At 52.5% G+C, this 26,688-nt stretch overlaps 9 protein-coding genes across 9 annotated transcripts; 5 read left to right on the forward strand and 4 right to left on the reverse strand.

Moving 5' to 3' along the window:
- Nucleotides 1-972: 972 nt before the first annotated feature.
- Nucleotides 973-3,939, forward strand: PG994_001558 (IQ calmodulin-binding domain-containing protein; the record flags this gene model as incomplete). Its single annotated transcript, XM_066852967.1, has 1 exon — nt 973-3,939. One exon carries the CDS (start codon nt 973-975, stop codon nt 3,937-3,939), a length of 2,967 nt encoding a protein of 988 aa, XP_066721108.1.
- A 951-nt stretch (nt 3,940-4,890) lies between these two features.
- PG994_001559 (meiotic recombination) lies at nt 4,891-7,252 on the forward strand (the record flags this gene model as incomplete). Its single annotated transcript, XM_066852968.1, has 4 exons — nt 4,891-4,912; nt 4,969-5,096; nt 5,146-6,274; nt 6,330-7,252. 4 exons carry the CDS (start codon nt 4,891-4,893, stop codon nt 7,250-7,252), a joined length of 2,202 nt encoding a protein of 733 aa, XP_066721109.1.
- Nucleotides 7,253-8,502: 1,250 nt separating this feature from the next.
- On the reverse strand, nt 8,503-10,527 carry PG994_001560 (uncharacterized protein; the record flags this gene model as incomplete). Its single annotated transcript, XM_066852969.1, has 2 exons — nt 8,503-10,391; nt 10,476-10,527. The coding sequence occupies 2 exons, from the start codon at nt 10,525-10,527 to the stop codon at nt 8,503-8,505; spliced, it is 1,941 nt and encodes a 646-aa protein (XP_066721110.1).
- A 1,574-nt stretch (nt 10,528-12,101) lies between these two features.
- On the forward strand, nt 12,102-13,779 carry PG994_001561 (c4-dicarboxylate transporter; the record flags this gene model as incomplete). Its single annotated transcript, XM_066852970.1, has 7 exons — nt 12,102-12,362; nt 12,425-12,430; nt 12,488-12,521; nt 12,574-12,747; nt 12,787-12,799; nt 12,862-13,011; nt 13,077-13,779. The coding sequence occupies 7 exons, from the start codon at nt 12,102-12,104 to the stop codon at nt 13,777-13,779; spliced, it is 1,341 nt and encodes a 446-aa protein (XP_066721111.1).
- A 467-nt stretch (nt 13,780-14,246) lies between these two features.
- On the forward strand, nt 14,247-16,191 carry PG994_001562 (Sodium/hydrogen exchanger family-domain-containing protein; the record flags this gene model as incomplete). Its single annotated transcript, XM_066852971.1, has 3 exons — nt 14,247-14,490; nt 14,607-15,403; nt 15,484-16,191. The coding sequence occupies 3 exons, from the start codon at nt 14,247-14,249 to the stop codon at nt 16,189-16,191; spliced, it is 1,749 nt and encodes a 582-aa protein (XP_066721112.1).
- Nucleotides 16,192-16,754: 563 nt separating this feature from the next.
- PG994_001563 (ER associated chaperone) lies at nt 16,755-17,978 on the reverse strand (the record flags this gene model as incomplete). The annotated part of the gene is made up of 2 exons (XM_066852972.1): nt 16,755-17,302; nt 17,426-17,978. 2 exons carry the CDS (start codon nt 17,976-17,978, stop codon nt 16,755-16,757), a joined length of 1,101 nt encoding a protein of 366 aa, XP_066721113.1.
- An 814-nt stretch (nt 17,979-18,792) lies between these two features.
- On the forward strand, nt 18,793-19,313 carry PG994_001564 (uncharacterized protein; the record flags this gene model as incomplete). The annotated part of the gene is made up of 2 exons (XM_066852973.1): nt 18,793-18,847; nt 18,958-19,313. The coding sequence occupies 2 exons, from the start codon at nt 18,793-18,795 to the stop codon at nt 19,311-19,313; spliced, it is 411 nt and encodes a 136-aa protein (XP_066721114.1).
- Nucleotides 19,314-19,930: 617 nt separating this feature from the next.
- PG994_001565 (tyrosine phosphatase) lies at nt 19,931-20,905 on the reverse strand (the record flags this gene model as incomplete). Its single annotated transcript, XM_066852974.1, has 2 exons — nt 19,931-19,957; nt 20,054-20,905. 2 exons carry the CDS (start codon nt 20,903-20,905, stop codon nt 19,931-19,933), a joined length of 879 nt encoding a protein of 292 aa, XP_066721115.1.
- Nucleotides 20,906-24,127: 3,222 nt separating this feature from the next.
- On the reverse strand, nt 24,128-25,466 carry PG994_001566 (uncharacterized protein; the record flags this gene model as incomplete). The annotated part of the gene is made up of 2 exons (XM_066852975.1): nt 24,128-25,235; nt 25,306-25,466. 2 exons carry the CDS (start codon nt 25,464-25,466, stop codon nt 24,128-24,130), a joined length of 1,269 nt encoding a protein of 422 aa, XP_066721116.1.
- Nucleotides 25,467-26,688: the final 1,222 nt, after the last annotated feature.

A 26,688-nucleotide genomic window follows, 5' to 3' on the forward strand; every position in this document is an offset into this window, starting at 1 on the left:
TGTTGAATGTTTCACGCATCTTGTTACAGCTGCATGAGGATCAGATCCCGAGCTGGAAGACGCCTGACGCCCTGCTTTCCAGGTCGTTAGACTCGACATTAGTGCATCAGATGCAAGCCAGCAAGCCTAGACGGATGGGCTGAATACCTGAAAACGGAAACGACATTGGGCGTGCATTGCATTGGACTAGCTCAAGTTGGGTACTGCCGTTTGCGCCATTAAACAATGGGAGAGCCCATTTTAACTACATGTATCCAGCCCAGCCTCCCCTCCCCATCTCTCTGGTCTGGCTGCTGGCTTACCCTACCTTACCGTTTTCAACCCCAACCATTCAACTGATTGATTTCCAGCTACATACATGTACCCTTGACAATGCATTGATTACCTACTCCAGTCTCATGACCCAACACCTTCTGAATTTGCTGGGCACTTGTCGCCTGAAGTAGGACTCGTCGTCATCCGTCACCAAGAGACGCCTTGCTTGTCGCTTCCATTCTCTTCTACTCACTTTTCATGATACCCTTTCATTATTTCCAATAAGTAGTAGACACTCTGTGGAACGTGGCTATTGTTGTTGCAAATTTCGCGACAAACCTTCGTTCGTTCTACTCATAGGCTAGAGCCTAATCCAATACCTGACATTCATTTACCTACCCTCTGATCGTATCTTGCGCTTCGCAGGTGGCTTGCCGCGGGTTGCGTGTTCGGTGCGTCGCTGCTTCTGTTTGAGGCCCGTGATCCGGACCAATTCGTCCAGTCCTGTTTGACGATACAGTGCTTGTATCAACTCGCCCACCTGACCATCAACAGGGGCGCTCTCTGCGCTCGATCGTTGTATTGTCTGATACTCTTAGTCCTGACACCCACCGTCATCTTTATCAGCTTCAACTCGGGAATACCATCGTCTATGTTTCTTCGCCGAGAATACCAGCATATTAGCGAACCCCTCCAACACCCTCTACCAACGCCATCATGCACCGCGCCTCGCCGGATCTAACCGATCCGTCTCGAAATATCGAAGAGTCAAACGGCGACCCGTTGCCTGCCACCCTAAATTCGGACATGGAACTTTCTCCCCCTCTGGAAGAAGAGGATCAGGAAAGACAGTATACCCCACCCCCACGGATTGCCGCACGTTTTTACCGCCCGACCCAAAACCGTCGCAAGGACTCCGCCGCCTCCTCCCGTAGGAATTCCATTTCGTCTGCACACTCACGCTCGTCTCACGGCTTCAGCCGTCGTGATGGCCCACAAAGCAAGTATGTTGCTCAGCAGTTGCGCCGCGCCTCTATATTAGAGGACCGCAAAGCGCGCCTAGCCGACAGGGCTGCCCATGCCGAAAAGGTACGACTCAGGGCTGCGATGGCCAAGGCTGGCCAACAAAAGATATCGAACTCAGAGGAGCGCGCGTTGGCTGCTGCCCAAGCCAGGGAAAGCAAGCTTGCCGATATTGTGGCCGCATGCGCAGAGGAGGTCAAGAGAGCCAAAGCTGTCGCGGAGTCCATCAAGGATAAGAGGGAGAAAGAACTTCGTAAATTAAAGCTGCAGATGGAAGAGCGCCATGCTGAAGCAGAGAAGAGACGGGAGGAGCTGCGTAGCAAACATGCCTCGAAGCGATCAAGGGGTCATAGCATGAACACCAAGAAGCCAGATATTGATGAGCTACCGGACGTACGGGACCAGGACCAGGAGCCTCCCACCATGACCGACGACGTTGCTGCGTCCAAGATCCAGTGGTGGTGGAGGGGCCTACTCAGGAGACAAGCTGTACAACAGTTTTCGGAACTTGGATTAACAATCGATGGTGTGAGAGACACCTCGTTTGAAAAGGTCGTTGAGCTGCTTGCCGAGGAAAAGGTTCTCATGACCACGGCGCTAGTCCTTCGGCTGTGTGGCTTGAAGGAGGGCGAAGCAGGTTCCGTCAATGAGATGGCCGCTGTCCGAACCTTCCTCGGTGCATTCCTGATACTGGGCCACCCCACCCAAGTGCTCAGTAACAAGGATAACAAAGGGGACCAGGAGCAGGTTGGATCCGCACAAGGTCTACCCATTCCTCGTGATGATCTGGCTAATCCTCAGTTGCAGGACCTTGTGGGCAAGGCTCGAGACCTTTTGATCTCTTTCGAGACGATCCTGTCCAGGCTCACATATTTAAATAATTATACGCCGCCTCCAGCGCTCGAAGGAGCCATGCCAGAGGCCTATGCCACTTTCCACAATGCATTCATTGCATGGAAAGCTCGCGACTCCAATGCACTAATCGAAGTCATGCTCTTGCAATTCGTCGAGCTCGATGCAATCTTACAGACCGTCAAGGATGGAACAGAAGAACATGTAACCGAGTCGTATCGTCAGAGCGTCAAAGACCATCAGGTCATGCTGATGGTCCGAATCAAGCGGCTCGCAGGCGCTCAACGAGGCAAGAAGTTGATCGTTGACGCCGTGAACGAAGCGCGAAAAGCGCGCACAGCCAATAAGCCAACTGGGGACACGAAGCCGCGAGCAACCGGGCATTCCCTCGCCCGCGATGGCTCTACTGCGGAGGATCACACCGCGGCAGAGGAAGAAGTTCTGAGAAGCCTGAACAGACTCACACCCCCTTCCACGCCGCAGAACAAGCCGCAGGGCAAGGAGGTGAAGTTCGAGATACCTCATATCATATACCCTCCCATCTTGCCCGACAACCGAGTCATTGTTCATGAGCTCGCAATGAATCGAGAATATCGGATAGAATACCAACATTTCCAGGAACAGCATAAGCTCCGAATGGACCCTCTCTTCCAGGATCTCAAGTCCGGTGTTAGAAACGAGGAGAAGGAGTTTCACTATCTTGTCGTCATGGCGCATTACATCAAAGACCGCCTTCAACATCTAGTGAAGGATGGTTCGCCAATGTACACATTCATTGGCGAGATCCTAGATACTGAGGTGGCGCAACGGCAATTCTTGGCAGGCAGCTTCTCATTCGAGAAGTTCTTCTCGTCCATGGGCGCACTGCTGCCAAAGCTCTGCGCCCCTGTTCGCGATGAAGAAGTGAAGGAATTAGCTGAGAAGAAGCTCGCAGAAGGTCACGTTGTCGAGCGCCTCGAAGCTCTCATCTCGTTCATTGACACAATGCTATACGACTATGCAAACTACATGATGCAAGTAGCAGCACCGAGCCTGCTTGAACATGCCTCCTCATATGAGACCAAGCGGTTTGCCGAAGAATTAGAGAAAGGCACATTCACTCTGGCGCAAGCAGAGGCTTCTTGGCGATCCGCCCGCGGTAAAGTGTACGCTGAGGCTATACGTCGCGACCCAGAGGAGGTCAACCATCCCAAATCGCGGCCGACACCAGACAAGATCTACTGGCAGATGCTGCTGGATGAATTTACACAACCCTCGCCAAATCCGGCGACTATCCCAGAGCCCCTCGCCCTGGATATCAGACGGCGCGCCAGATTAGGACTGCAGACCTTGCAGATCGTGACTGCTGGGGCCATTCTGCTACAATGTAAAAATATGCTGAAGCGTGATGTGCGTGCTCCATGGAGAACGGAAGCCGGGCGAATCTTCACGGTGCTTGAGGCTATAGATGACAGCAAGAAGCCATTGGAGCAAGCTGCTGCCATCGATGGAATCATGGCAGCTCTTGAAGCGGGTCGTTCTATGCCCCAAGCCACCAAGGGTCATCTTCGTGCGCTTGTGACAAAACTCCTTTCTGCGGGTGCCGAAGCGAAGCGCGACAACACCGAGCCAAGAGAACCGGTACTGCGATTGCTGCTCACTCGCGTGAAGGGGCATATCTTGTCGAGGTTGCAGGCGGGTTCGGCCAGTGAAAAGGTCAAGGCTACGAGCGCTGCTGGCGAGAAGCTGGCGGGACTTGGTTTACCAGAATTCGTAGAAAGAGTTAGGGAGATGGTAGAAGAGATCGCCAGGACCGGCGCAGTAGATTGAGAGGCACACGGTCTCTGGTGGGAGACGATTGCTGATCAGGCCGACAAAGAAGCCGGGACTTCGGCCTGAACCCCTTTGTATTAATGAAGAAGCATGGGCATGGTTTTGATATTGCACGGGATGTTTGCTTTCGGTTCGGCGGCACATGATTGTGGCCACGCATACGCTTTGCAGGATGTATAGTGCATATTTGGGACCTCTGGTACATAAGGTGGCATAGGCATGGGTAAGGGGTGTTCGGCGTTCAAGTTAGTTTCCAGGTAACTTCACTGGATGGCTGTGGCTTTTTTTCTTTTTTTTTTTCCCTCTCAGGGAAAGCGGCAGGGAAAGCGGTTATGCATGATATTGACGACATGGACTTTGGGGTTTCCATAATTTTGCTATTACATGAAGCGATGACCACTGAGGTTCTGTTTATCAACAAATGTGTTATCGGGTTCGAATCTTTCTATGTGTTGGGTAGATGTGACCCTGTGATGTATGGCCATGTGTTTCTGTATTCAAGTTTTGTCATGTTCGGGCAGCCGCGAACATAACATCATAATCTACATTTTGTGTTCTGTACCGATATAGATGCTATTAAGCCCAATTTCATAAGCAGAAGCATTTTCGAATGTGTCATTGTCCGTGTTGTTGCCTGCAACTTACCAACATGAAGTACCTACAGACGTAAGGTGCTTCTAGAGTGGTCACGTGGGTTCGTGCGTCAGTGGGGGCCCGCAAACGCGGCTGGTGACTGACTGACTGGCCGCCATTCCCTTCCCTCCACCCAAACTTTGAGCCTCTCAGCCTGAACCGAGGGCAGCAGATAATGGATCAGTATCTTCACTTTGGGTAATATATAACCTGATGGATCCTCCCATTTCTCGCATCCCCGACCACCAAGTTGAATAAACATACTCACTCCAGACCCTCCCACGTGCCGAACATTGATCAGTATCGGAGGCCAATATGGCTTCATCCGAACTTACAGGTACTAGCTGGCTGTGGAAACCCACTCTCTTTGTCTCTCACTGAACGTATTTACAGAAGCAGACACGATCCGTATCCTCGTTGCTACGGACAATCATGTCGGCTATGGCGAGCGGGACCCTATACGGAAAGACGACAGCTGGAAGTCTTTCGATGAGATCCTTCGCCTTGCCCGCAAAGAAGATGTCAGTTTTCCCGTTAATGTCGACATGGCTCCTGCTGATTGAAGATTAGGTCGACATGGTGCTGCTCGCCGGCGATCTCTTTCACGAGAACAAGCCTTCGAGACCCGCCATGTTCCAGGTCATGAGATCACTACGGAAGAACTGCCTGGGCATGAAGCCTGTCCAGCTACAGTTCTTGAGTGATGCAGTCGATGTATTTCATGGCGCTTTCAGCCATGTCAACTACGAAGACCCGGATATCAACGTATCCATTCCCGTGTTTTCCATCCACGGCAATCATGATGACCCCTCGGGAGATGGCAATTACTGCTCATTAGACCTGCTTCAGGTCTCTGGTCTCGTGAATTACTTCGGACGCGTCCCTGAAGTGGACAACATCTCGGTGAAGCCGGTTCTTCTGCAGAAAGGCTCGACGAAGCTTGCCTTGTACGGCCTAAGCAACGTACGAGACGAGCGCATGTACAGGACGTTTCGCGACCATCACGTCAAGTGGTTCCGCCCGAACGTACAAACGAGCGATTGGTTCAACTTATTGGCAGTACACCAGAACCATCATGCTCACACAGCTACCAGCTACCTCGCCGAGAATGCACTTCCCGAGTGGCTAGACTTGGTGGTATGGGGCCACGAACACGAATGTCTTATTGACCCCACCCTCAACCCCGAAACGGGCTTCCACGTTATGCAGCCTGGATCATCGGTAGCAACATCTCTTGTGCCCGGCGAAGCGGTGGCAAAACACGTTGCCATTCTCAACGTAACAGGGAAGGAATTCAAGGTGGAAAAACACCGTATCAAGTCAGTCCGACCGTTCGTCACCAGAGAAATCGTACTTGCCAAGGACGATAGATTCAAGAGCTTGGCCAAAAAGAAGGACAACCGGTCGGAAATCACGCGGAGGCTTATGGAAGTTGTCGAGGAAATGATCACAGAGGCGAACGAAGAATGGACATCGATTCAAGACCACGACGAAAACCAGGATGAGGACCAGGAAGAGGGCGAGAATGCAGAACGAAACGAGCCGCCGTTGCCTTTGATACGCTTGAAGGTTGAGTATACACCACCAGAAGGCGGCCTTTTCGACTGTGAGAACCCACAGCGTTTCTCAAACCGCTTTGCGGGAAAAGTTGCCAACACTCACGATGTCGTCTACTTCTACAAGAAGAAGACCATCCAGCGTATGTCTAATCAGACCTCCTACTACGATGATGCTTTTATACTGACTTCACTTAGGTAAGGAGAAGATCGAGGAGATACCAGAAGAGACCCTCGCCGAGCTGGGTCTCAACGCCATTGAAGTCGAGCGTCTCGTCACTGAGTACTTTGAAAAGCAGACGCTCAAGATTTTGCCACAAGCACCATTCAACGACGCAGTAATCCAATTCGTAAACAAGGACGACAAGCATGTAATGGAACAGTTTGTCGATGATCAGCTTACCACGCAGGTCAAGCAGATGATGTCGCTCAACGACGATGACGACGGAGATGAGGAGATACTCAACATCATGAAGAAGATCAAAGCCAGAGAAGAAAAGCAATTCAAGGCTGGCGAAGTGAAGAGCAACCGCAGGATTGTCAAACCAAAGCCCGACGGTTGGGATTCGGATCTCGAGGGCCACTGGGAAGACCAAGAGGGAGTTATTACAGCCGTAGATGCTCAAGATGGCAAGTCACAGCCAGCAAAGGCTTCAGGCCGGGCGAAAGCAAGGAAGGGAGACGATGACGACTTGGACATGGATTTAGACGACGATGTCGTGGAAGATTCAGTGCCAAAGAAGAGAGGTCGACTGGCCAAGGCGCCTTCCAAAGCAGCACCGAAGAAGGCATCTGCTAAGGGACGGGGACGTAAGGCAGGGCCTTTTGTAGATGAGGACGATGATGAAGATGACGATATTATCATGGACGACGATGAGGCACCTGCACCCCCACCGAAACGAGGAGCAGCGGCAAAATCACAGCCAGCCAGGTCCCAACCGACACGGTCGCGGCCGTCACGAGCAGCAGCAGCCACTACCTCTAAGAAGCAAACCCAGCTCAACTTCTCGTCGCAGAAGGGGTCGCAGTCGAACGCGCTAGAGATCAGCGACGATGAGATATCGGACGACGACGATCCGTTTGAGACTATGCCAACGAAGAAGACGGCAAGGAAACGCTGAAATGATGCCATGTAACTTGTGGACGACGGGAACCGCATTGCCTTGATTACTGCCTTTCCATGATGGAAGAGATCGGGTAGTGATTCACTTTAGCCTGCAGCATGCCCTTTACTTTAACCGAAGGCTCTAGATGTAGCTTGCAGACAGGCCAAGGGTTTGATTATTAGCCATAGTCAATGGAAGAACAAAGGTTCGATGCTATCATATAACAATACCATAATCACAGTGAGTTCTGAAGCTCGTGTTAGTTATGATGATAGTCCCTGGCACCTGGGTAGCTGTTGGATCACTATTGGACAGGAGCCAATCCCGAGAGGGTCCCCCACCAGACCCCATCCACCGCCCCGACGTTTAGCCGGCCCAGGCCTGGCTTATCAAAACTAAGCTTTGGCGCAGAGAAATTTAGGATTTTTTTTCTTTCTTTTCTTCAACAAAATTGTACCTGAGCACACTTTATTGTAGGTGAGCTTGAGTGGGGATCGCGATTTATTTCGCGTTTCCCTGCTGCCAATCGAGTCTATCCTCTATCTTGTGCCCTAGAGCATATATAACTACGCCGTTATGGAAGCATGAGAGGGACGCCTTTCACGGCTCTCAAGGACCTATGCCTCTTACCGCCGGTCGTAACATTTCAATTCTTAATAAATATGACCTTTCGTAGAAGTGCCGCGCAACCACAGCCAAGTACTGGTGGTTGGATGGAAGGCAGGGTGATTCCAGTTAATTAATGTACGACATTTCACGGATGAAGAGTTTTTTTTCTCTTCATTTTTTCGACGTTCCTGTGCCCGTAGCAGGCGTATATATATATGTCCATCCATCTGAGCTGGATGAACATTCTCAATGTCCACATTGATCCCCTCTTAATTTTCGACATACTCATCCTGCTTTGCAACATGGTCCATCTATGCAGGTACCCATATTCGGCGGCCTATTCTGTCACCATATCTGAATGACCGGAAAACCTGCGTCATGTAGAGACGGAGCTCCATTCATGCTTAATGATTTCAGGCCGAAGCAGTCAATGAGTGAAGACGACTGGAAACATGGAGCAAAGCAAGGTACTGTCATGAATATGATTTGATTCGGCCCAGTACGGGCATAGCAGAGAAGTATTCTTCATATATATTTCACTCAAGTCAAGTACCTTGCTCAAGTCTAGGGTTGTATCATGCGTTCCCAATACCAGTACAGCAGGCTGCCCAGTCCGATATCATATATATAGCCCGTCTGCCGCTACAGCAGTAGCATTATCTTCGATCCCTCCTAGGATCAAGAGCCTCATTGCGTCGATAGTCTCTGATTTCCTTCGTACCCAAACTGCCGAGCCCACCTTCGCTTCTTCTCTCCCAGCCGCCGAGGCGGACAACGAGACAAGTTGAGTTGTCTCCGTTACTCGTGACCTCGTTGGCGTAGTTCACCACGTCGGTGGCTCCCTCCTCGGGCGTCTTGGCCTCCTTGACGATGTCCACAATCTCCTGGTCGCTGAGGGTGCCCGAGATGCCGTCCGACATCAGCACAATAAAGCTGTACTGTGCTTGGCCAAGCTCCGTCCTGGTGATCTCGGGCTCGGCCGACACGCCCAGGCGCTTGGAGCCCATGTCTCCAAAGGCGCGCGAGTTCGCCAACCCCTGGATGCGCTCCTCGCCGAAAGAGTCGGTGATGAAGGAGGCCGTGTAGCGGCGCAGACGTTGAGCCTCACTTGGCGAGCTGGGGTGGTGATCACTAGTCAGGGGCTTTGCCAGGCCTGTTGAGGTCTCGCAGAGCAAAATTCGCGTGTCTCCTACGTGAGCGACAATCAATGTGCTAGTAGCCGCCGGATGCCAGAACGGCGCAGGTGTCGGGGTAGAGATCAGAGCGATGGAAGCAGTAGAACCTCCCTTGAATCGTTTTCCACCTCCGATCCCGTGGCCTGATGGGGGCGCGTGGTGCGGTGCTCCTAGGATTTCGTCGTTATTAAGAGCGGTATCCGCAACGTACGGGTCGTCAGGGTCCGGTTTACGTGCTTGGGCCCGGATAAAGTCTAGATCAGCCCGGAGGAAGGCATATGTCAAGACAGCCTCTATCGTGACGGGTGGCTCAGGGGTATCTGGCTCTCGTCGTACCCCGAAATGGGGCGGATTAAAGCGCCGAAAGTAACCCCCAATGGCCTCCTTGTACTCCTTTACAAGGGCCTTTTGCAATCTGAGTGCCTTCGACTCGTTGCCCTCAGCAGGTTCAGGTTTGGAGCCGGCCATGGCTTCGGCGTTGTCGACCTCGTTGATGGCGCCATGCTTGTCTGCCTTGGGTATCTCAGCCTCATGCTTGACTTCTTGAGGGCCCTTCAGATCCATGCTGCCCAGTTGTTTGGCCCCGCCGGCATCTTTGTCTCTCATCATAGGAGTAGGAACCAGCTGCGGTTCGCTGATACTTTTCCTGTTGGCTTTGAGACTACTTTTGAGTTCAAACTCGCTAGCTGCCTCCTCGATGTAGCCATGTAGCTCCTCTCGTAGGAAGTCACTGCACTGGTTGCCACCATGGCCATCAAAGACGGCGAAGTAAAAGATCTGGGGATCACCAAATGCACTGTCGGCCGGGGTCCCCCCTTCTTTCTTGTTTATGGCACTTCGAACCAGGCTGATCGGAGTGCGTTTCGCAAAAGATGGCATGTCTATGGTCCCAGCCTGATTTGTGTCTTCGTTGTGCGGCCGCTGGCCCCGCGACTCGGCGACTCCGAAGTGATGCTTCGCACTGCGTAACGGTATCCGTACCACGGTAAGGTCGCGGTTTGCTGACACATTGGGCGGCGCAGCCGCAGGGGCAGGCGATGAGCCTGGAGTTGGCACATATCGTGTCGCGGCGGATCGGGGTAGCCTGTGGTGCGGACCGGATATACGCGAATCTGGGTGTAGAGACGAAGAGGGAAGATGTGTTACGAAATAGTTGTGGAAGCCGCGTCGAGAAGCTTGCGACTGTGCACTCGAGGCAGAGTCCTGCGGCGACTCCTCGGGAGTTCCAGGCCCAGCGGCAGAAGTGTCACTGAGCTTTCGCGTAACCGATAGGCAACGTAACGGGGTCCGACGCAAGGATTTAGCGTGTTGCGATGTGTGTAGCGCCGGTGCTCTGCGTGTTTGAGCTTCGACATAGTTGGCGATGAAGCCTGGTAACAAGCGCCTGGTCAGCACAAGACGCCCTGATGGGTAGCTCTTGAAGAACAATCCTTGTCAGGCCATGGAGGACTTACCATAAGAGTCTTTTAAGGACCATCGTTTCGAGGACCGTGGGCGAAAGGACATTGTAGATTCAGAGTACCACGTGGGTTAAGAGTTTCCGGTGAAACACTATCGTTACTATTGCAAAGCGTAATCGGTGCGTATGCCTTCCATGAAGCATGCGACAGGATCGATGGTTGAGACTACGATGCGGTAATCCAAGGCCGTGTCCAAATGCAGTGATCAACCTTGAGGCAATGGGGGCAACGGAAGCGAAACGGCTAGCCGAGGCGAGTTCTTCTTGGATATATTTTTTTGGATCTTTCTTGTTCCGTTATACCTACTGTGCGGCCGGAAGGTCCAAGGGCCAATCGAGGGAGAAATCCGGCGTGATCGATGTTTCCGTTTGGGATGTTGTTGAGGATTGTGTTACCCTTAATGTTGGGAGAGGAGTGATGGTTGAATTCGAGCACTAACTTTAGGTTACACAGCACTGGAACAGACTCCCTCACTTTTGGCTGCGGCTTTCTCTGCTGTGTGACCACGGCGGAAGATATCCACCTGCGGCCCACAGCCAACCTCAGGACTCGGGGTCGGAACAGCCCATTCCATTCAGGAGGATCTATCTCGCGTGTAACCAATCTGACCATCTGAGGTCTTATTGATCCATCATTACATAATTGCAGTCTCAGATGGTTGGCAACAAGAGCCAGTACTCCGTAGCCTGGCACCTGGCACGCTGGGGGAGCTTGGGGAGGGCCTTGCTTGCCCCGGCCAACTCCATGACTTGCCGTCGCAACCGCTAACACCGATGACCGCATTGCCTACACGCGGGGTTTCGAGCAGCAAAGCGACGGTACTTACGAAACCACATATCTACATATCTCATGACTGCTCATCAACCGATATGGTCGCTGGGGCTGATTTGATCAGGGCGTTAGCCGCATATCCAACTGTATACCTAATTAAGGTAGCTGCTTCTGGTGTTAGATCTGGTTAGTTCGGAGTCTTGTTACACACTCAAGGCACTTCTGGTCAACTGCCAATTGGCCTGACTGCGTACCTACTTGAGGTTACCTAACCTAAGGTACTTCCAATACTAGTAACGTTTGTGCCACCAAAGACCGCCGCTGATTGCAGGTCCTCCTCTCCTAATTCCCATCTCTAGCAATCGCGGTTTCCAAGGCCCAAGTCAAACATTCTACACAAAACTACATACTTCCAACTTGTTAGCGTCACCACCGTCACCCACATCCTGGATCGATCTTCACTTCAAGGATCAAGTGTCGAGGATACCTGCTGCCCCCGGCCAACCGTACACGTGCACGCCCTACCCTCCACCTTCCCAAACCCCCGGCGTTGTCGTTGATAATTCGGCAAACCTCATCTTGGCTGGCGGCCTGACTAGCACCCAGGACTCCACTTTCCACATTGCCTGAATATCTTTTGCCCACCCGTCACGCAGGCGCTATTTCTATACAAATATCCGGACATGTCCATCTCCAACGTGGGCTCGATTGTTCTACAGGTTGTCGTGTTTGTGACAACTCTGGTCAACTTCCAATCCGCACTAGCCCATGTGGAACCTGTCGCTCTCATCGGCCTGTATATCATCTCGCGTCTCTTTGCCCGGGGCCCGACGACTTCTGTGTGTCAGGATGCCTCGACCGTTGAACTTAGAGATCGAGGCTACTGCCAATGGCTACATAACGCCCCGGGAGGGACACCATATGTCTGGAGACTGCCCCCTCGAGTCAAGTCGTCTGCACGAGAGGCGCGTCTTGAACTCAAACCACCAAGCAGCTCCTAGTCCTGCAAGTCTGGCCAAGATGCTCTCCAATGCGCAGAAGCAGGGCCACTCCACCAAAGTTGGCTTACGAGATCGTATATGCTGCCACCAATGGAATTGGTTCACCATGGTAGGTCGTCCCTCGTCCGATACATTTCCATGCCGAGTCTATATGTGCTAACACGTTATTAGACTATGGTAAGCTAGGACACAAAGTTGCCAATGTTTTCTTATTCTTATCTCATCCATCTATAGGCAACAGGAGGCGTATCCAACGTTCTCCATACTTGTAAGGGGACCCAAAAGTTCTCATGTCTGCTCTTATTCTAACCGGACTACAGTGCCCTATGATGCAAAGTGGCTTTATTATATTGGTCTCGTCTTCATGATAATCAACATATGTTTCTTCGTGGCCAATTGCGCACTCGCTATCATGAGGTTCAGTTTCTCGCCCGGTGCTTTCATTCATTCTTTCACGGATCAGATGGAATGCCTCTTTATTCCCGCTGTGGTAGGTACCCATCCCATTCCCTCTTAACGATGTACAAATGTAGCTTACAATCTTAGGTTGTTTCGTGAGTAAACGTAGCTTATACGGAATGATTATTCCTCTAACATACGTTGTCAAGGGCGGGCATCATTTTGATCAACGTGTGCGAGTATGGGATTCCAAACGCTGGCCCCTGGCTTCAGCGTGCTGTCGAAGTACTCTTCTGGGTCTACATCACTGTGAGCGTCACCGCTAGCTGTGGCATGTATTTGATACTCTGGTCAACACAGTCAGTCGTCTCAGTCATCGAGCCTTTTGAACCGGCCAGTCTACGTTTGCTAACTCGCCCATTAGGATTTTCCCCATACACACGATGACTCCGGTTTGGGTGTTTCCGGCTTACCCCCTACTTCTAGCCGCACCGTTCGCTACCAATCTCATCACTGGCGTAACTCAGCAAAACTCGGCCATAGTCATTCATCGGATGGCTATTTCTCTGTGTGCTCTAACAGTTCAGGGGACCGGGTTTCTCATTAGTTTCATGGTGTGCGCGGCCTTCCTGTATCGTCTTATGACGCAAAAGCTGCCGCAAGACATGCAGCGACCTGGTGTATTTATATCTATTGGTCCAGCCGGGTTTACATGCGCCGGCGTTGTTGTACTGGGGAGTCAGGTGGACATGATCTTACCAGATGACATGGATGGACGCATATACGCAATCTGGAGTTTGCGGTTCATATCGATAGTGATGGGTCTCTGGCTCTGGGGCTTGAGCAAGTGGTTTTTCGTCGTATCAGTCGGGTCACTACACAAGTACCTGCGCAAGGAGCATACGATGCCCTTTCAGATGACATGGTGGAGTTTTGTCTTTCCCAATACGGCCCTGGTCACGGCCACTTCAGCGTTAGCCAAGGCGTTTAACAACACCGGACTGAAGATTTACAGCTGCGTCATGGCAGCGATACTGATTTTTGTGTGGTGCTTGGTTCTTATTAGAATGATCAAGGCACTGTGGCGACACGAGGTGCTTTGGCCGAAAGAGGTAGACAGCGATTGAAGAGGCTGACGAGATAGACGAAGAGGTTGATGAGATAGACTACAGAATAGAGCTCAGGCCGTTTTTCAGCCATTTTGAAGAAGCTACGCGTTTATGCGGTGTTGTCTATTGACTATTTGGTTCTTTTTTTTCTATTGATATACAATTAACGGGCGACCCCCTTTCTACACAATTGCCACTGGGTCTTCAGCTCTGATATGGCACCACGATGCTTGCGTCCTATACGGAGTACCACGACCATGACGCAGCTGTGGGGCCAAGCCACTAATCGCAACTTCATCCCAACCCTTGAAGTCCGTCCCTCATTCATCGACATTCCATAAAAGACGAGCCAGAGCAGCAAATGTCGCAAGACTAGGCTCAACCCGGCTTTGATTTGACTTTCTTCGGGCTCCATCCATGGTATACATTATTTCGAACTCACTTCTTATCAATACTTCACATCAAAGGCAGGGTATGTATGAATGATGCCTGCGGTATCGCTCCCTTACCATGAGCCGGGTCTTGAGGACATCCTCATCCTGTCCAGCTTCCTCCTGACTCTGAACATCGTCAACTCTGTCCTGGACCGGACGCTCTACTGCGGCCTCGTCGGGCAGGTCTTCGTCGGTGTTGCGTGGGGCACGCCTGGCGGTGGATGGCTCTCGGAGCCCGTCAAACATGCCATCGTGCAGCTGGGCTATCTCGGGCTCATCATGATTGTTTTTGAAGGTATGTAGCAACCTATAAATATATCTCCCTTGCGTGTATATGACATTATGTCATCTATGTTGTATATAGGTACGTGAACTGACGACTAATACTGTGCCACGCAATCAATCCATTAGGCGGCTCCTCGAACTCCCTCCCCACCATGCGCGCCAACCTGCTGCTCTCGTCCTGCGTCGCCCTGACGGGCATCGCGGCGCCCATCGGCCTCTCTTTCCTGCTGGGGCCCCTCGCGGGCGCCGCACCGCTGCAGTCGTTCGCGGCGGGAGCCGCGCTCTGCTCCACCAGCCTCGGCACCACGTTCACGGTGCTGAGCACGAGCGGCGGCGGGGCTGCTGGTGGTAATAATATCGCGCCCGCTATCGTGGTCAGGCCGGTGTTTGTCTCCGTCGCGTTCGCGGTCGCGGTTCCTCTGGCTTGCCGCTTTGTTTTGCGTCCCTTGATGGCGTACGTGTGGAGGAAGAAACAGTCGACTTCGAAGAAACAGAAGCACTCGGAGCAGGAGCAGTCCCGGGGGCTGCTGTCCCGGCTGACGCAAGCAGGGCAGAGCGCCTTGCTCGTGCAGACGGGCGTCCTGCTCGGGCTCGTGGCGGCTGCGGGCTACGCCGGCGCCTCGGTGCTGCTGGCCGCCTACCTGGCCGGCATCGTGGCGAGCTGGTGGCGCGACGAGCGTGCTGCTCTCGTCGCTGCTAGTCCTTCTTCCGAGCAGGTGGTAACGGGCGGAGCTTCTTCTACGGCAGAGGACACTGGCTCCTCTTCTGCACCGCATCCACCGACAACTGCTCGCGAAGATAATGCAAATGCAAGCTCTGATTCACGCCAGCAAGGAGCGGCTCCAAAAGAGACGGATACCCGGGATATGTACTCTACGTACTACGGCGACTCGGTCGAGCGCATCCTGAAGCCTTTCTTTTTTGTAAGTTGTCGTCACACTTCTACTCCATCTAGCATCTTTATCCTACGTGGATGTGTCATGAGTTTACAGGTGATATCAAGGCATCGATCGGCTTCTCGATCCCCATAAGTCGCATGTTTAGCGGCCCAGTAGTATGGCGCGGCATCATCTACACAGTCCTCATGATTCTGGGCAAGACTCTGTGCGGTGCCTGGCTTGTTCGTTTTCCGTTATCCGTCAGCAGCCTCTTCAAAGGCATGTACTCGTCAGCTTCTCGTACTGCCCGCATCCTATTACAAGGCATCAACCCGGGAAAGTTGATCCATCAAAGACCACAGAAAGGCCAAGGCGAGAAGTCGAGCGTCATCGAGAACACAGAGCAATCTACCGGGCAGGCAACAATGCCCCATGGCCAGACAGACGAAGCAAACAGTCAACATACTCCAACAGCACCAGCAACTTCGAGATCGGCTCCGCAAGCCAAGCAGTCTAGCCAGCCGAGAAAGCCACTGTCACTCTACCCTTCGGGCATTGTGTCCAGTGCCATGGTCGCGAGAGGAGAGATCGGGTTTCTCATCTCCTCGGTTGCCGAGAGCAAGGGGATATTTCGGAGTTCGTCATCGCCGTCGGAAGAGGAGGTATCGGAAATTTTCCTAATCATCACGTGGGCCATTGTCCTGTGCACAATCCTCGGGCCGCTATGTGTCGGACTCCTGGTGAGGAGGGTAAAGAAGCTGGAGGGCCGGAGTGCACAAGGCCAGGTCGAAGGGGACAGGAAGAATGTGCTTGGAGTATGGGGTGTTTCTTGAGAGGCGAGTGCAGTATATATTATGCCAAAAACCACCATTAACCATTACATATATTCCCCTGTAAGTACATCCTGTCACCAACTTGGATAATCCAGCGTGGCCTGAAAAGGGGTGCATATCTGGCTAAAGCATTGAAGGTCGAGTATTTAATATTGATCATCCAAATTTCGCCGCTTATTCGTCTTCATCGCTGGCCAAAGAAAGGGCCTGGTGCGCGATACTAGTAATATACAGAACAATCTACACAGGGCATCGCATCGTATCATTAAAATGCATATATATGCCTCCAGGCATCTATCGTACCTCGAGAAAAGGCCACAAAGGTGCAAGAGACGCTGATAGAGACAGTCAATATGAAAGCCCCTATTATACAAAGGCCATGCATGTTTCCGCAGGAAGAAGTTGTGCACACATCATCATCATCATCCCCATGCCGGCCGGTCACCGCTGTGAAATGTCTTTGAGAGATATCGATGCTCTTTTCTCTTCCCTTTCCACCATTGCTTCATGGTGTCTTAATGGGAAATACCGACCAGCCTCTCCTTCGCGTAACCATCGGCAGGTCACCTCGTGATCCCCATCTTCTGCAGCCGCTTACAGCTGTGCATCTCGTACGCCCGCGCGACCCGCATCTTGTCCGGGTCCTGGTAGAACCAGCCCTGGGCCTTGTCGTGGAGGTCCTGGCGCTGCCGCATCTCGCTCTCGCACTTGAAGCGCAGCTCGTTGGTGAACTTGACCTCGGCCTGCCGGTCGAGCTGCTTGAACATGTGGTCCGTCCAGCCGTGTGCGTCCTGCGGGTTAATGTAGTAGTCGACGTGATACTTCGGCGTCCTACGGTGGTGCGTGTAGGGCGGTTCACCCGTCTCGAACATCATCTTAGGCGTGGCCGATTGAGTCTCGCCGCCCGAGAAAATCGACGTCAACAGCGGGAACAGGAACAGGAAAATGATGGGCAGCAGCGACACCAGCGTGTCCCAGCCCGTCGTTTCTCGTTGCGGGCCAGCTGCCGCTTCACGTGGCCGCCTGCGAGGCCCGGCACCGCCCATTTGATGTACACGGAAGCCCCTATTCCCGCCGAGGTTGAAGACAAACTGCGGTCCTGTGTCGAAGCCTGTGTATGGATCTCTTTGTCAGCCTCATGTGTCATCGTGTTGTGGAGTATGCATCTTCCCAGGTGTCGCTCATGCACGCCCCCAGCTGCCAGGGGACTTTTTGTTATGTAAAGAAAACTCACCTCCAAACGGACCCCCAAAACCGCCGCCAAAGAAACGCTGGAACATTTCTTCCGGACTGATCTCCTCCTCCCACATATTACCGCCCCCGAAACCCGGGCCGGGGCCAGCACCGCCCCCGCTCGCCGCTCTCCCACCGCCAAAGCCGCTAAAAGGGTTACTGGCCTGGGCGCGGGCGCTCTCGAAGCGCGAGTCCGGGTCGGTGCCGTAGCGGTCGAACTTCTCGCGCTTCTCCTTGTCGCCCAGCACGCCGAAGGCACGGCTGACCATCTTGAAGGCCTCATCGGCGTGTTCATGGCCGTTCTTGTCCGGGTGGGTCAGCAGCGACTGCTTGCGGTAGGCCTTCTTGATATCGGCCTCGGAACATGTAGTCTTGACCGACTCGATCCCCAGAATATCATAAAAAGCCGTCGGCTGGCAGCGCCGGATCCGCAGCACGGCCGCCTTCTGCTCTACCGTGTACTTGCGCTCCTGGTTGCCCTGGTTGTGCTCCCGGTGTTTCGCCGAGCCGTTCGCGCCGCCCGCGTCGGCGCCTGATGCGGTTGCGCTGGGCATTGCCGCGGTTTAATCGGGTTCGTATCGATCGCAGTACACAGAAGTTGTGTTGTATGTGGCGTGTCCGGATGGATAGGTAGCCAAGTGCGGTTTTATAGGCGGGCCGGATGCGTAGTATATAATGAGCGGGTGGACTAGTGGTTGTTGGTTTTTTTGTTTTTGTTTCTTGAGAACGACGACAGATTTGTTGGACAGCCGAGGCAATCGTATGTCGATACACGGATGAGGGACAGATGTCCTCGAGATAGCAGCAACGGAAGAGGAGGATGAGATGGCGGTGGTGGGTTTTTGGCAAGGCTCAGAAGTACAGAGAATATTGAATGGAGTCGATATCTGGTCAGAGAGAGGGCAGTACCCTGGGCTTGCTTTGCTTGCACCACACCACGGGGACACTTCCTGCCATTCGATTGATAAGTGCAAAGTGCAAAGTGGCTTTTCCAGCGGGCGACTCAGGCTCTGGTGTGGCTTGTGGCGGGTGCTGTAGAACATGGGATGGGGGGGGGGGGGCAACCAGCTATAGATTAGGTACGTACCCTTCTGGAGAAGCTTGGCCTTTTAGCTATGACATGTTCAGCAGCTACTGTAGAGATTCAGCACGTCTTGAAGCGACTTAGACGATGATAACTCGATGATCAACGGGCCAATATATTATTGCATGAAAGCAACCCTCCCCAAACTACGGAACACTTCATAATACACCGTGCATCCATCCTCCAACCTCACAACTCGTCCCTGGTCTTGTGACATCAGGCCTCTTGATAACACCCAATCTTCATACTTCAATCCGATATCCAGCTCACAGCAACAACTCACAATGGCTACCGAACCCTCCAAGCAGACAACCCTATCCACCCTCTCCGCCTGGGGCAGTAAGTATTTCCTCGCCCACCCAAAAACCCCCTTTCCCATACACAAAATGAGAATAAAATAAAACAGCCAGTCAGCCAGCCAGCCAGCCAGCAATACTGACGCAAACCAGCGCACTCCATGGCCCCCACGGGCCTGGCCACCCTGATCACGGCGCTGCACATCTGCCCCCTGCAGAAGGCGCCGATGCTGTTCGTCCCCGTGCTGCTCTTCTCGAGCTACATCAACCTGCAGGGCTTCAAGAAGGACAGCGCCGGCCTGACAGCGGCCGCAAGCGGCACCTACGCCCTGCTGGCCCTGCGCCGGAGCCCCGCCTCCTTCTTCCAGCGCTTCGGCGTCCGCGGCGCCGTCCGGGGCACCGCCGTCGTCCTGGGGCTCGCGAACCTCGCCGGCTGCGGCTGGGTGTACGCGACGGCGGATCGCAAGGCCGAGGAGGCGGAGCGGAGGGATAACCCGCGGTGGGGTTGAGGATAAGGAGGTAGGACTTTAAGGGTGCCTATGTTACGTACATGTGTATGCCTACTTGGGTTCGCGGCGGGGAGAAGGGCTTCGTGGAACGTGTCCCACCCCAAGACCTGGGTGAGGCAGGGTATTGGTAGTACTGGCTGGGATATCGAGACAGGAAGCTGCGCAGATGCTATCGGGAGTGTAAGCTTAGGCGATTCAAAATATACAATTGATTCTCCTGAGGCTACGAAGACAGCATGCTATTTGCTGGTGCGACCTCAATGTTTGTAGCTCTGCATGCTCAACCCAAAAGAAATGACTGGGCCAGTTAAGATATATATCTCAATGTTGCTGCTGCTTACTTAAAGAAGTGACGAGTGATAAAAATCATTTGCTCATGTGTCAACCCGAAAGGTTTATATTCCTTTTTGTTGTATTGATATCGTGTAGCTCTAAGAGTTTTATGGTTGAAACCTCGACAATAATCATTTCGTATAAATCTATAAAACAAATCCGTAACGCCCGGGAGATATTTCAGCACTTGAGTCGTCTCCATGCTGGATGTGTATAATGCTGTCCCGCAAGTGTATCGTCCCCCAAGCAGTCATCTTGCGCCATGACGCCACATGTTGATACAATCAGCTCTGGTCTCGCACCTTGCCTGGCTCCAATCCCTGTCCGCACCCATATAAACTTACAGACAGCTTCGGTATGTATCCGCAGCTTCTTGCCCTCTCTAGGGTGCAATTCCCACGACTCACGTCGATAATTGTTTGAGAGGAACAATATAGGGTCATAATCCAGACCACGAGGCTCATAGCCGCAACCATAGTCAGAAAGCTGAACTGCCTGATCCCATAAGGCTTTTTCTCCGTCATGACGTGCTTCAGACTTGTGAGTTTGAACTCGTTCAAGTACTTGACGTCGGAGTCGCGTGCCTTAGGGGCCGCGTATTTGTGGTACTCGGCAACAACGGAAGCGGTATCCCAGCCGCTCCATTTCCGATACACGCCCACCACGCAGCCAGTCCGGTGCTTGCCGTGGTTGCAATGAATTAGGAGGGGATGATATCTCCTGTCGGCGATGATCTCCATGATCGATCGCATCAGGCCCATGGGAATCTCGGCCTTTTTCGTCCCCACCATGTCGAAAACTTTGTGGGTGATGCCATTGCCGTTGATGAACTCTTGAAAGCCTTCTGGGAGGTCTTTTTGCACGAGCGTGACAATCGTCTTGAGCTTCAGCTGACGAAGGTAGGCAAGGTCCTGCGCCTGCGGATAGCTGCTGCGGAAGACGCCTGGAATAATGCAGCCGAAATTCATGGGCAGGGGGACCGCCGAGGACAAAGCACGGCTAATGCCGATAGACTCGTTGGCCAGGGGCGTTTGCGGCGTTTGAACCTGGCACGTGACGTGCCGGTTAGCGATCTTGAGGGTGTGCTTCTGCCTCAAAGAAACGTCGGGTGTTTCTAGCACCTCCTTTGCCTCAATTGCTTGACTGCAAAGCTGCGTGGTAGCCATCGGAGCGATGGCAACTTGGTGGTCGGAGATGATGGGTTCCAGAGACTGTACCTTGGCACAGTCTAAAACTTGGATGTCCTTTAGTTCAGACATGGCGAAGCGAATCAGCTGACAGCGAGTTGTTGAAGGGGATCTCGGGATAATTATGGGAGGATGGAAGAGCGCGCGTTGAAGCGATCTCCGACACAGATGGCTCGGGATATTCGGGCAACTGAAGTCTAGAGATGACCACAAAAGCCGAGAGCGATGGTACAATTGAGTAAGTCCATCTTAGCAAGTATTCGTGGGTAGTGTGATTGAAGTATGCTGGAAGGAAACAGCCAGATCAAGACCCTTTCTCCGATCCTAAGAAGTATTTATTGCAGAAAAACCAGTTGAGGGTTGAGGCAGGGAATAATAAAGTCGTCGAGCAATCTGGGCAAAGCAAAGCCAGATTTGTAGGGGACCAGGGTAGGGGGAAAAAAGGCTGTAGGCTGGAGCGTGGGGTTGCTGTTTTTGGATTTTGCGTGGTATGGCCGTAATCTCCGACAAACCACCACTGAATTGACGTCTGACGTCTCCAAAAGACTTATGGCAGGGCCTTTATGGGTCCCCAAAACCAACCAGAAACGGACTCTTTCACAGTCCTGGCTTGGTTTCCCACAGCAGCCAGCAGCCCGCGTGCGAGAAAGTTGGACTGTATTGCTTTTTGTGTGTGGGCCGCAGTCTGGGGTCGCCGCAGAGTGCGCGCACTGAAGGACCCTGTCTAACCGAAGTATCTGGGAATTATTGAAGGCTTCTCAGGTCCTACATATACATGTATGTATATGCATTATTAAGCTCGGCAGAAATGGGAACAGGATCAAAAGATATGAAGAGAAAATTTAGGGGAAGACAGAGCTTTTCCAACCTCCCCACGAAGACTGTCGCGTGCGCGTAGTTTGAGTTTGTTCGGCCCAATCCTCTTTCGAGTCTACGTCGGTGATCCTATTAGGTGATCCTGTTAAGGGAGCCTTTAGGGGATCCTAGTAACCGATCGTCCCGGATTGGTGCGTTGACGAAATGATATCTGGTACCACTTGGCACTGAACATTAAGCAGGAAAAAAGTAAACACAACCACCCGGCTGCCACTTATGCTCGTCGCCTTTGGATGGCATGGCATGGTCTCGACTTGAAACCGCGCGTTCGATGTTTGTGTGTCGATCTGGCATCACCCTTTTTGCTGGCGTTCCAAACACAACACTCCCAGACTCCCAGACTCAACCACAACGCCAAGCGGGAAAGACAATAGATAGCATGAGACTATTCATACAACTCGACGATCATCTCTGCCTGGTACATGACAAATCAGGGCATTCAAGATAAATCATCCAAAACGCGGGGTTTCAACCGCCAAAGTCCCCAGACTATTGATCAATTAGATTCATCGGCGCCTTCCGAGACTTCGCATCCAATATTCAATCCATGGTTCGGCTGATCTGGGCTAACCAGCTGGGCAACTTTAGCCTTTAAGGGGGTCAGCAATCAGGTTGTACCTGGAGTCTAGACCCCATCGCCAAACGTTCTTGTGAGCACTTGGTAAGCATGAAAACACCAACGATGTGTGTGTAGCTGGCGGCAGGGTGGGAGTTAAATCGAGTCCAGTTCCATTTCATGTGCGCTCAAGCAGCATGTGAGACAGACAGAACAGACAGGACAGGACAGGACAGGACAGGACGGGACAGCTGGAGTTGGCAGGCTACCTCACGAACCATGAGAATGGTACACTAGAATTCCCACTTCCCGACCATTAGGCCATGGCCTGATATGACGTAGGTTAGCACCAAAAGGAAAAACCCGGGCTTCGTTTTGCTCGAATTGTATTATTCTACGTGTACTTTTGCTCTTTCGCCCCATCGCTTGACAATTATCAGCGTTTTCTGAGCGTTGCCGTGTCTAGGATATTAATAGACTTGCGAGGTTATTCAAGGCTGTTCCAATTAACCTAAGTGACAACTCTCTGTGGGATGGTGAGTCAACCCCCACGCAAAGCCAGTTCTGTAAGAGGTACATACATTGATGATGAATCTTCGACTGCCAGCTCTTGGAAAACCGTAAGGTTGACTTGTGCATCTACGTCACCCCCAGAGGTCACACTCCCACAACATCCTCGCGCTGAAACTGCACTTTGATAACCTTCGTTATGATGTACCTACTCCGTACTTTGTCCATCCCCTGAAGCACAGTGGTGCTATTGCCTGTCTCGTCCCAAATTGCATCGCCGGGACCTTCCGGGGACCCCATGTTGCACTGTTTCCTCCCGCGGCGGCAGGCGGTGGTAGGTGGGTTTCACCGTTTCAGTTGCGGTCACGCTCGCCATTTCCGCTTCCGTCTCCAGCTGTCCAGGTCCCACCTTGAAAGCGGCTCCGTCGGTGTGGAATTGGGAAACAGCCCCTGGCGCCAAGCTGCCCGAGCCGGTGTAACGAATTCCCGAATTTGTCCATCCTCGGTAAGGGGAGAGCAATCTCGCTTTCTCGTCAAATTCGATAGCCTTGGTGAGAATTCCCCACGTCTTGTCTTGGGTATGACAGATACTAAGGCCCCCCACGGGCCTGGGCGTCACTGCGACTATCGAGTCAGCTTCACGTCCATGGACGGTGGTGGGTACCTGACTTGTGCTCAATCCTTCCCGTCTTGGACGCCCACTGTTCTGCATCCTATCGAGTTATGGTTTTGCCCGTATACCGTACTTGTCAGTACTTTGAGCGAATATCCTTCGTGGTCGACCAAAGTGCTGGATTTTCCATTTGATCTGTCGTCAGGTACCCGGGCGATGAGAAACCAATCACGTGGACATAACCCGCTGCAAGGCTCTCGCCGTATCAACCGCGACACCACCTTTGCTTACTCCGCCTATGTTGGAGAGCTTGCGTTGGCAGGTCACGTTTACTTTGATCTTCCGTCATGGACATGGTCGACCCGGGTATGGCTCGGGGTTTGTATGCATGATATGCGAATCTGGCCGTTGCTTATTGGATTTGACACGCACGATGGTGGTCAGCTTCGATTAGTCGTTTTTTTAATGCCGTCGCAAGTGCGCCGCGCCGGCGACGATGGCCAATAGCCTATGAGCAAAGCCAGCCAAAACTAAACAGATATAGCAGATCAGATTGGACGTCTTCCCTTTTTTAAGACCCGCTAGTGTACATGGAAATGAAGCCACCCCCTTGACGAACCTCTTGTTTGTAAGCACATACTTCAAAGTACGCAGCTCAATCTGCACCTTTGAAGGAAACAGGCCGGCCGGCGTGATACGAAACCGCCCGCCTTTGATGATGAACGCGACCGAACCATGCCTAAAGCGTCGCTCTCAAGTCAGCCATAAACCTCTGCTTCACCGCTGCTCTGCGGTCACTGAGCATTTCCTTCATTGGCCGTGCCGGCAGCCCTGAGAGCACCTCGTCCACGAGCATCATCACATCTTGAGCACAGCCGAAAGACAAGCTCCAGCCCGCGCCGCCTTGGCCATAAGAGTGGACAATGCGGCTGCTCTTATTGCGCAGCTCGCGCTCAACTCTCACGTTATTGCCTCTGAAAGGCCGGAGACCCTGGGCCAGCGGGTACTCTGGATCGACCTGGGCATTCTTCAAGCAAGGTAAGAATGCCTCGCACCTTCGCCGCATGCGCTGGATGATAGGGCTATCTAACGTCAGATCCAAGTCCCACTTATGCGGCTCCGCTATACCGCCAATCAGTAGGATGTTGTTATTCCTCGGTACGAGGAAGATGATTTCATTGGAGTCGTGGACGGCATCTGCGGTGATAGTCAGGGCTGCTTCGACTTTCGGGAAGGCCGATCCATCGTTGATGACCCGGATGAGCCCACCGCGGATTGGGTAGACGCTGGCATCTCCTGCGAGGACCTGCCCTTGTAGGCCAGTGCAGTTGATGATGACGTCTGCGTCGAATCTCTCGACCAGTTGCGACTCGATGTCCAACAAGTCCTCCTCGATGGTCTCTGTGACTAAGTTGGCGCCCTTGCTTTCTACAAGCTGCATGAGCCAGTCCATGGCTTTGTCCGTGTCGATGATTGGGGCAATCACCTCGTAGGCATCTACTGCGCCGTAAGATGGATCGACATCTCGCTCACTCATCAAGTCAGCCCCGCGATAGAAGCCTCGAACGCCACTGGCCATGATCTCTGCCATCTTGGAGTCCTGTGCCGCATCGGTTTCTACGGGAGCGGGGAAGAAGAAGTCCGAAGGCATCATACGGACGCCTGACGCATCGCGCAATGCCGGAATGGACGCAACTCCGTCCCAAATGTGGTACGCTGTCATGCACCAGCGCTTCGAGTGAGCAAGTGAGATCTTGTCGGTGTGAGACCCGCACACCGCTGGAGGGTATTCCCAGAGCGCGCCAGCAATCTGCGAAGTCAAGCGCTGCTCGCTGTTTGCCCAAGAGCTTCACAAAGTAACAACCATCAGCTTCTGTTATACCCCTTGGAATCATATGGGCTTTCCTTTCGACTTACGAACTCAATACAGTGACACGATATCCGCGATCAAGCAGAACCCAGGAGTTGACCAGTCCGGTCACTCCGCCTCCGATGACCAAGACGTGCGGGGCGTCGGCGGTGGGGGACCGAAGGGGCTGGCCGAGCGGCGTCAAGTCTCTCCATAGTGTCAAAGACATGTTTGGTTTGAGACAGTAGTCAGTCTGTGGGCTACATGGCCATAAATGTCAGCTACATAACTCGTCCACATGAGAAGTTGATGCTCACCTGGTAAGTCTGTAGTGTCTTTTGTTATAATGGAAGGAGTATAGTTATGCTTTGGATAAAGGGACTATCTGGGCAATATGGGCAATATCTGTTTCTCTATCCTGTATATGAAGGAGCAGATGGCTCAGGGAGGAATTTGAGGTGACTAAATACGAAGAAATGCTGATGACTGTGGCAGCCTTTGAATGATTAGTGATTCAGAATGAGTCTTCAAAACTATCTATAATAGACAAGAGACAATATTCGAAAACTCTTGTCCGTTGAGCGTGGTGACTCGGGATCCCCCTTTTATACTTCCATACACACCTCCTATCCCCGAAGAGATCATGGATTCACACCGCTTTTACACTTTTTTGTGGTTAGTTCATAGGCTCGGCCATGACTGTACCTATATTCTGGACCGCTCTGAAACGTATATCTATCGCATGATGGACGTACTTGAGAGTCTCACCTAGGAATTATTTCCGTGAAAAGGAGGTGCGCCAAGGTCTCTCGTTCGTGGCTCACCCCCTCTTCCGTACAGGATCACTTAGCCTGTACAACCCCTGTGTGTATTTGTAGTCGCTTAACATAGCCCCGGCGCCATCGATAGATAGTTAGACCGGTTCTCTCTATAGCCCTTGTGTCCATACCTACGGTGTGCTGAACGAAAGGGCCTGGAATTGGTACCGAATCACTAGACGGGGCTGGGATTGGCATTTTACGAGTCGTAACGTGCAGCCTATGAGGGAGTCGTCAACCGCAACGTGCAGATTCATATTACTACGTTCCACTCACCTCACGCAATCCACGCAAGTAGGCCATAATGAGCAATACTGCCTGGATTCTAGAGTAGTCAGACTGCTTACATAACGTCTATAGTCAACCTGAAGCTGAACCAGCATGTTTTTGGCGTTTGGACAGGCAGGACTCTAGGCCGGACTGCCAGTTTACCCTTCCAGGTACTTGTCCGCCTCATGACTTTCAAAATCGCCAAGCTGCAGTCTCGAAAACAAGGGGGTGCTCCAGTTACAGACCTACAACGTACTGGCCATGCCATGAAACTAGTACCCATGGGCAAGGCCTAGCATAGTCACCACCTGATATAACGTTTCCCCAGATTACCAACGCGTGTGACTGACTCTATATGTGTGT

This window comes from Apiospora phragmitis (genome assembly GCF_038363925.1).
Source record: "Apiospora phragmitis strain CBS 135458 chromosome Unknown utg000002l:1.0-5516284.0:1.0-5523493.0, whole genome shotgun sequence".
NCBI lineage: Eukaryota > Fungi > Ascomycota > Sordariomycetes > Amphisphaeriales > Apiosporaceae > Apiospora > Apiospora phragmitis.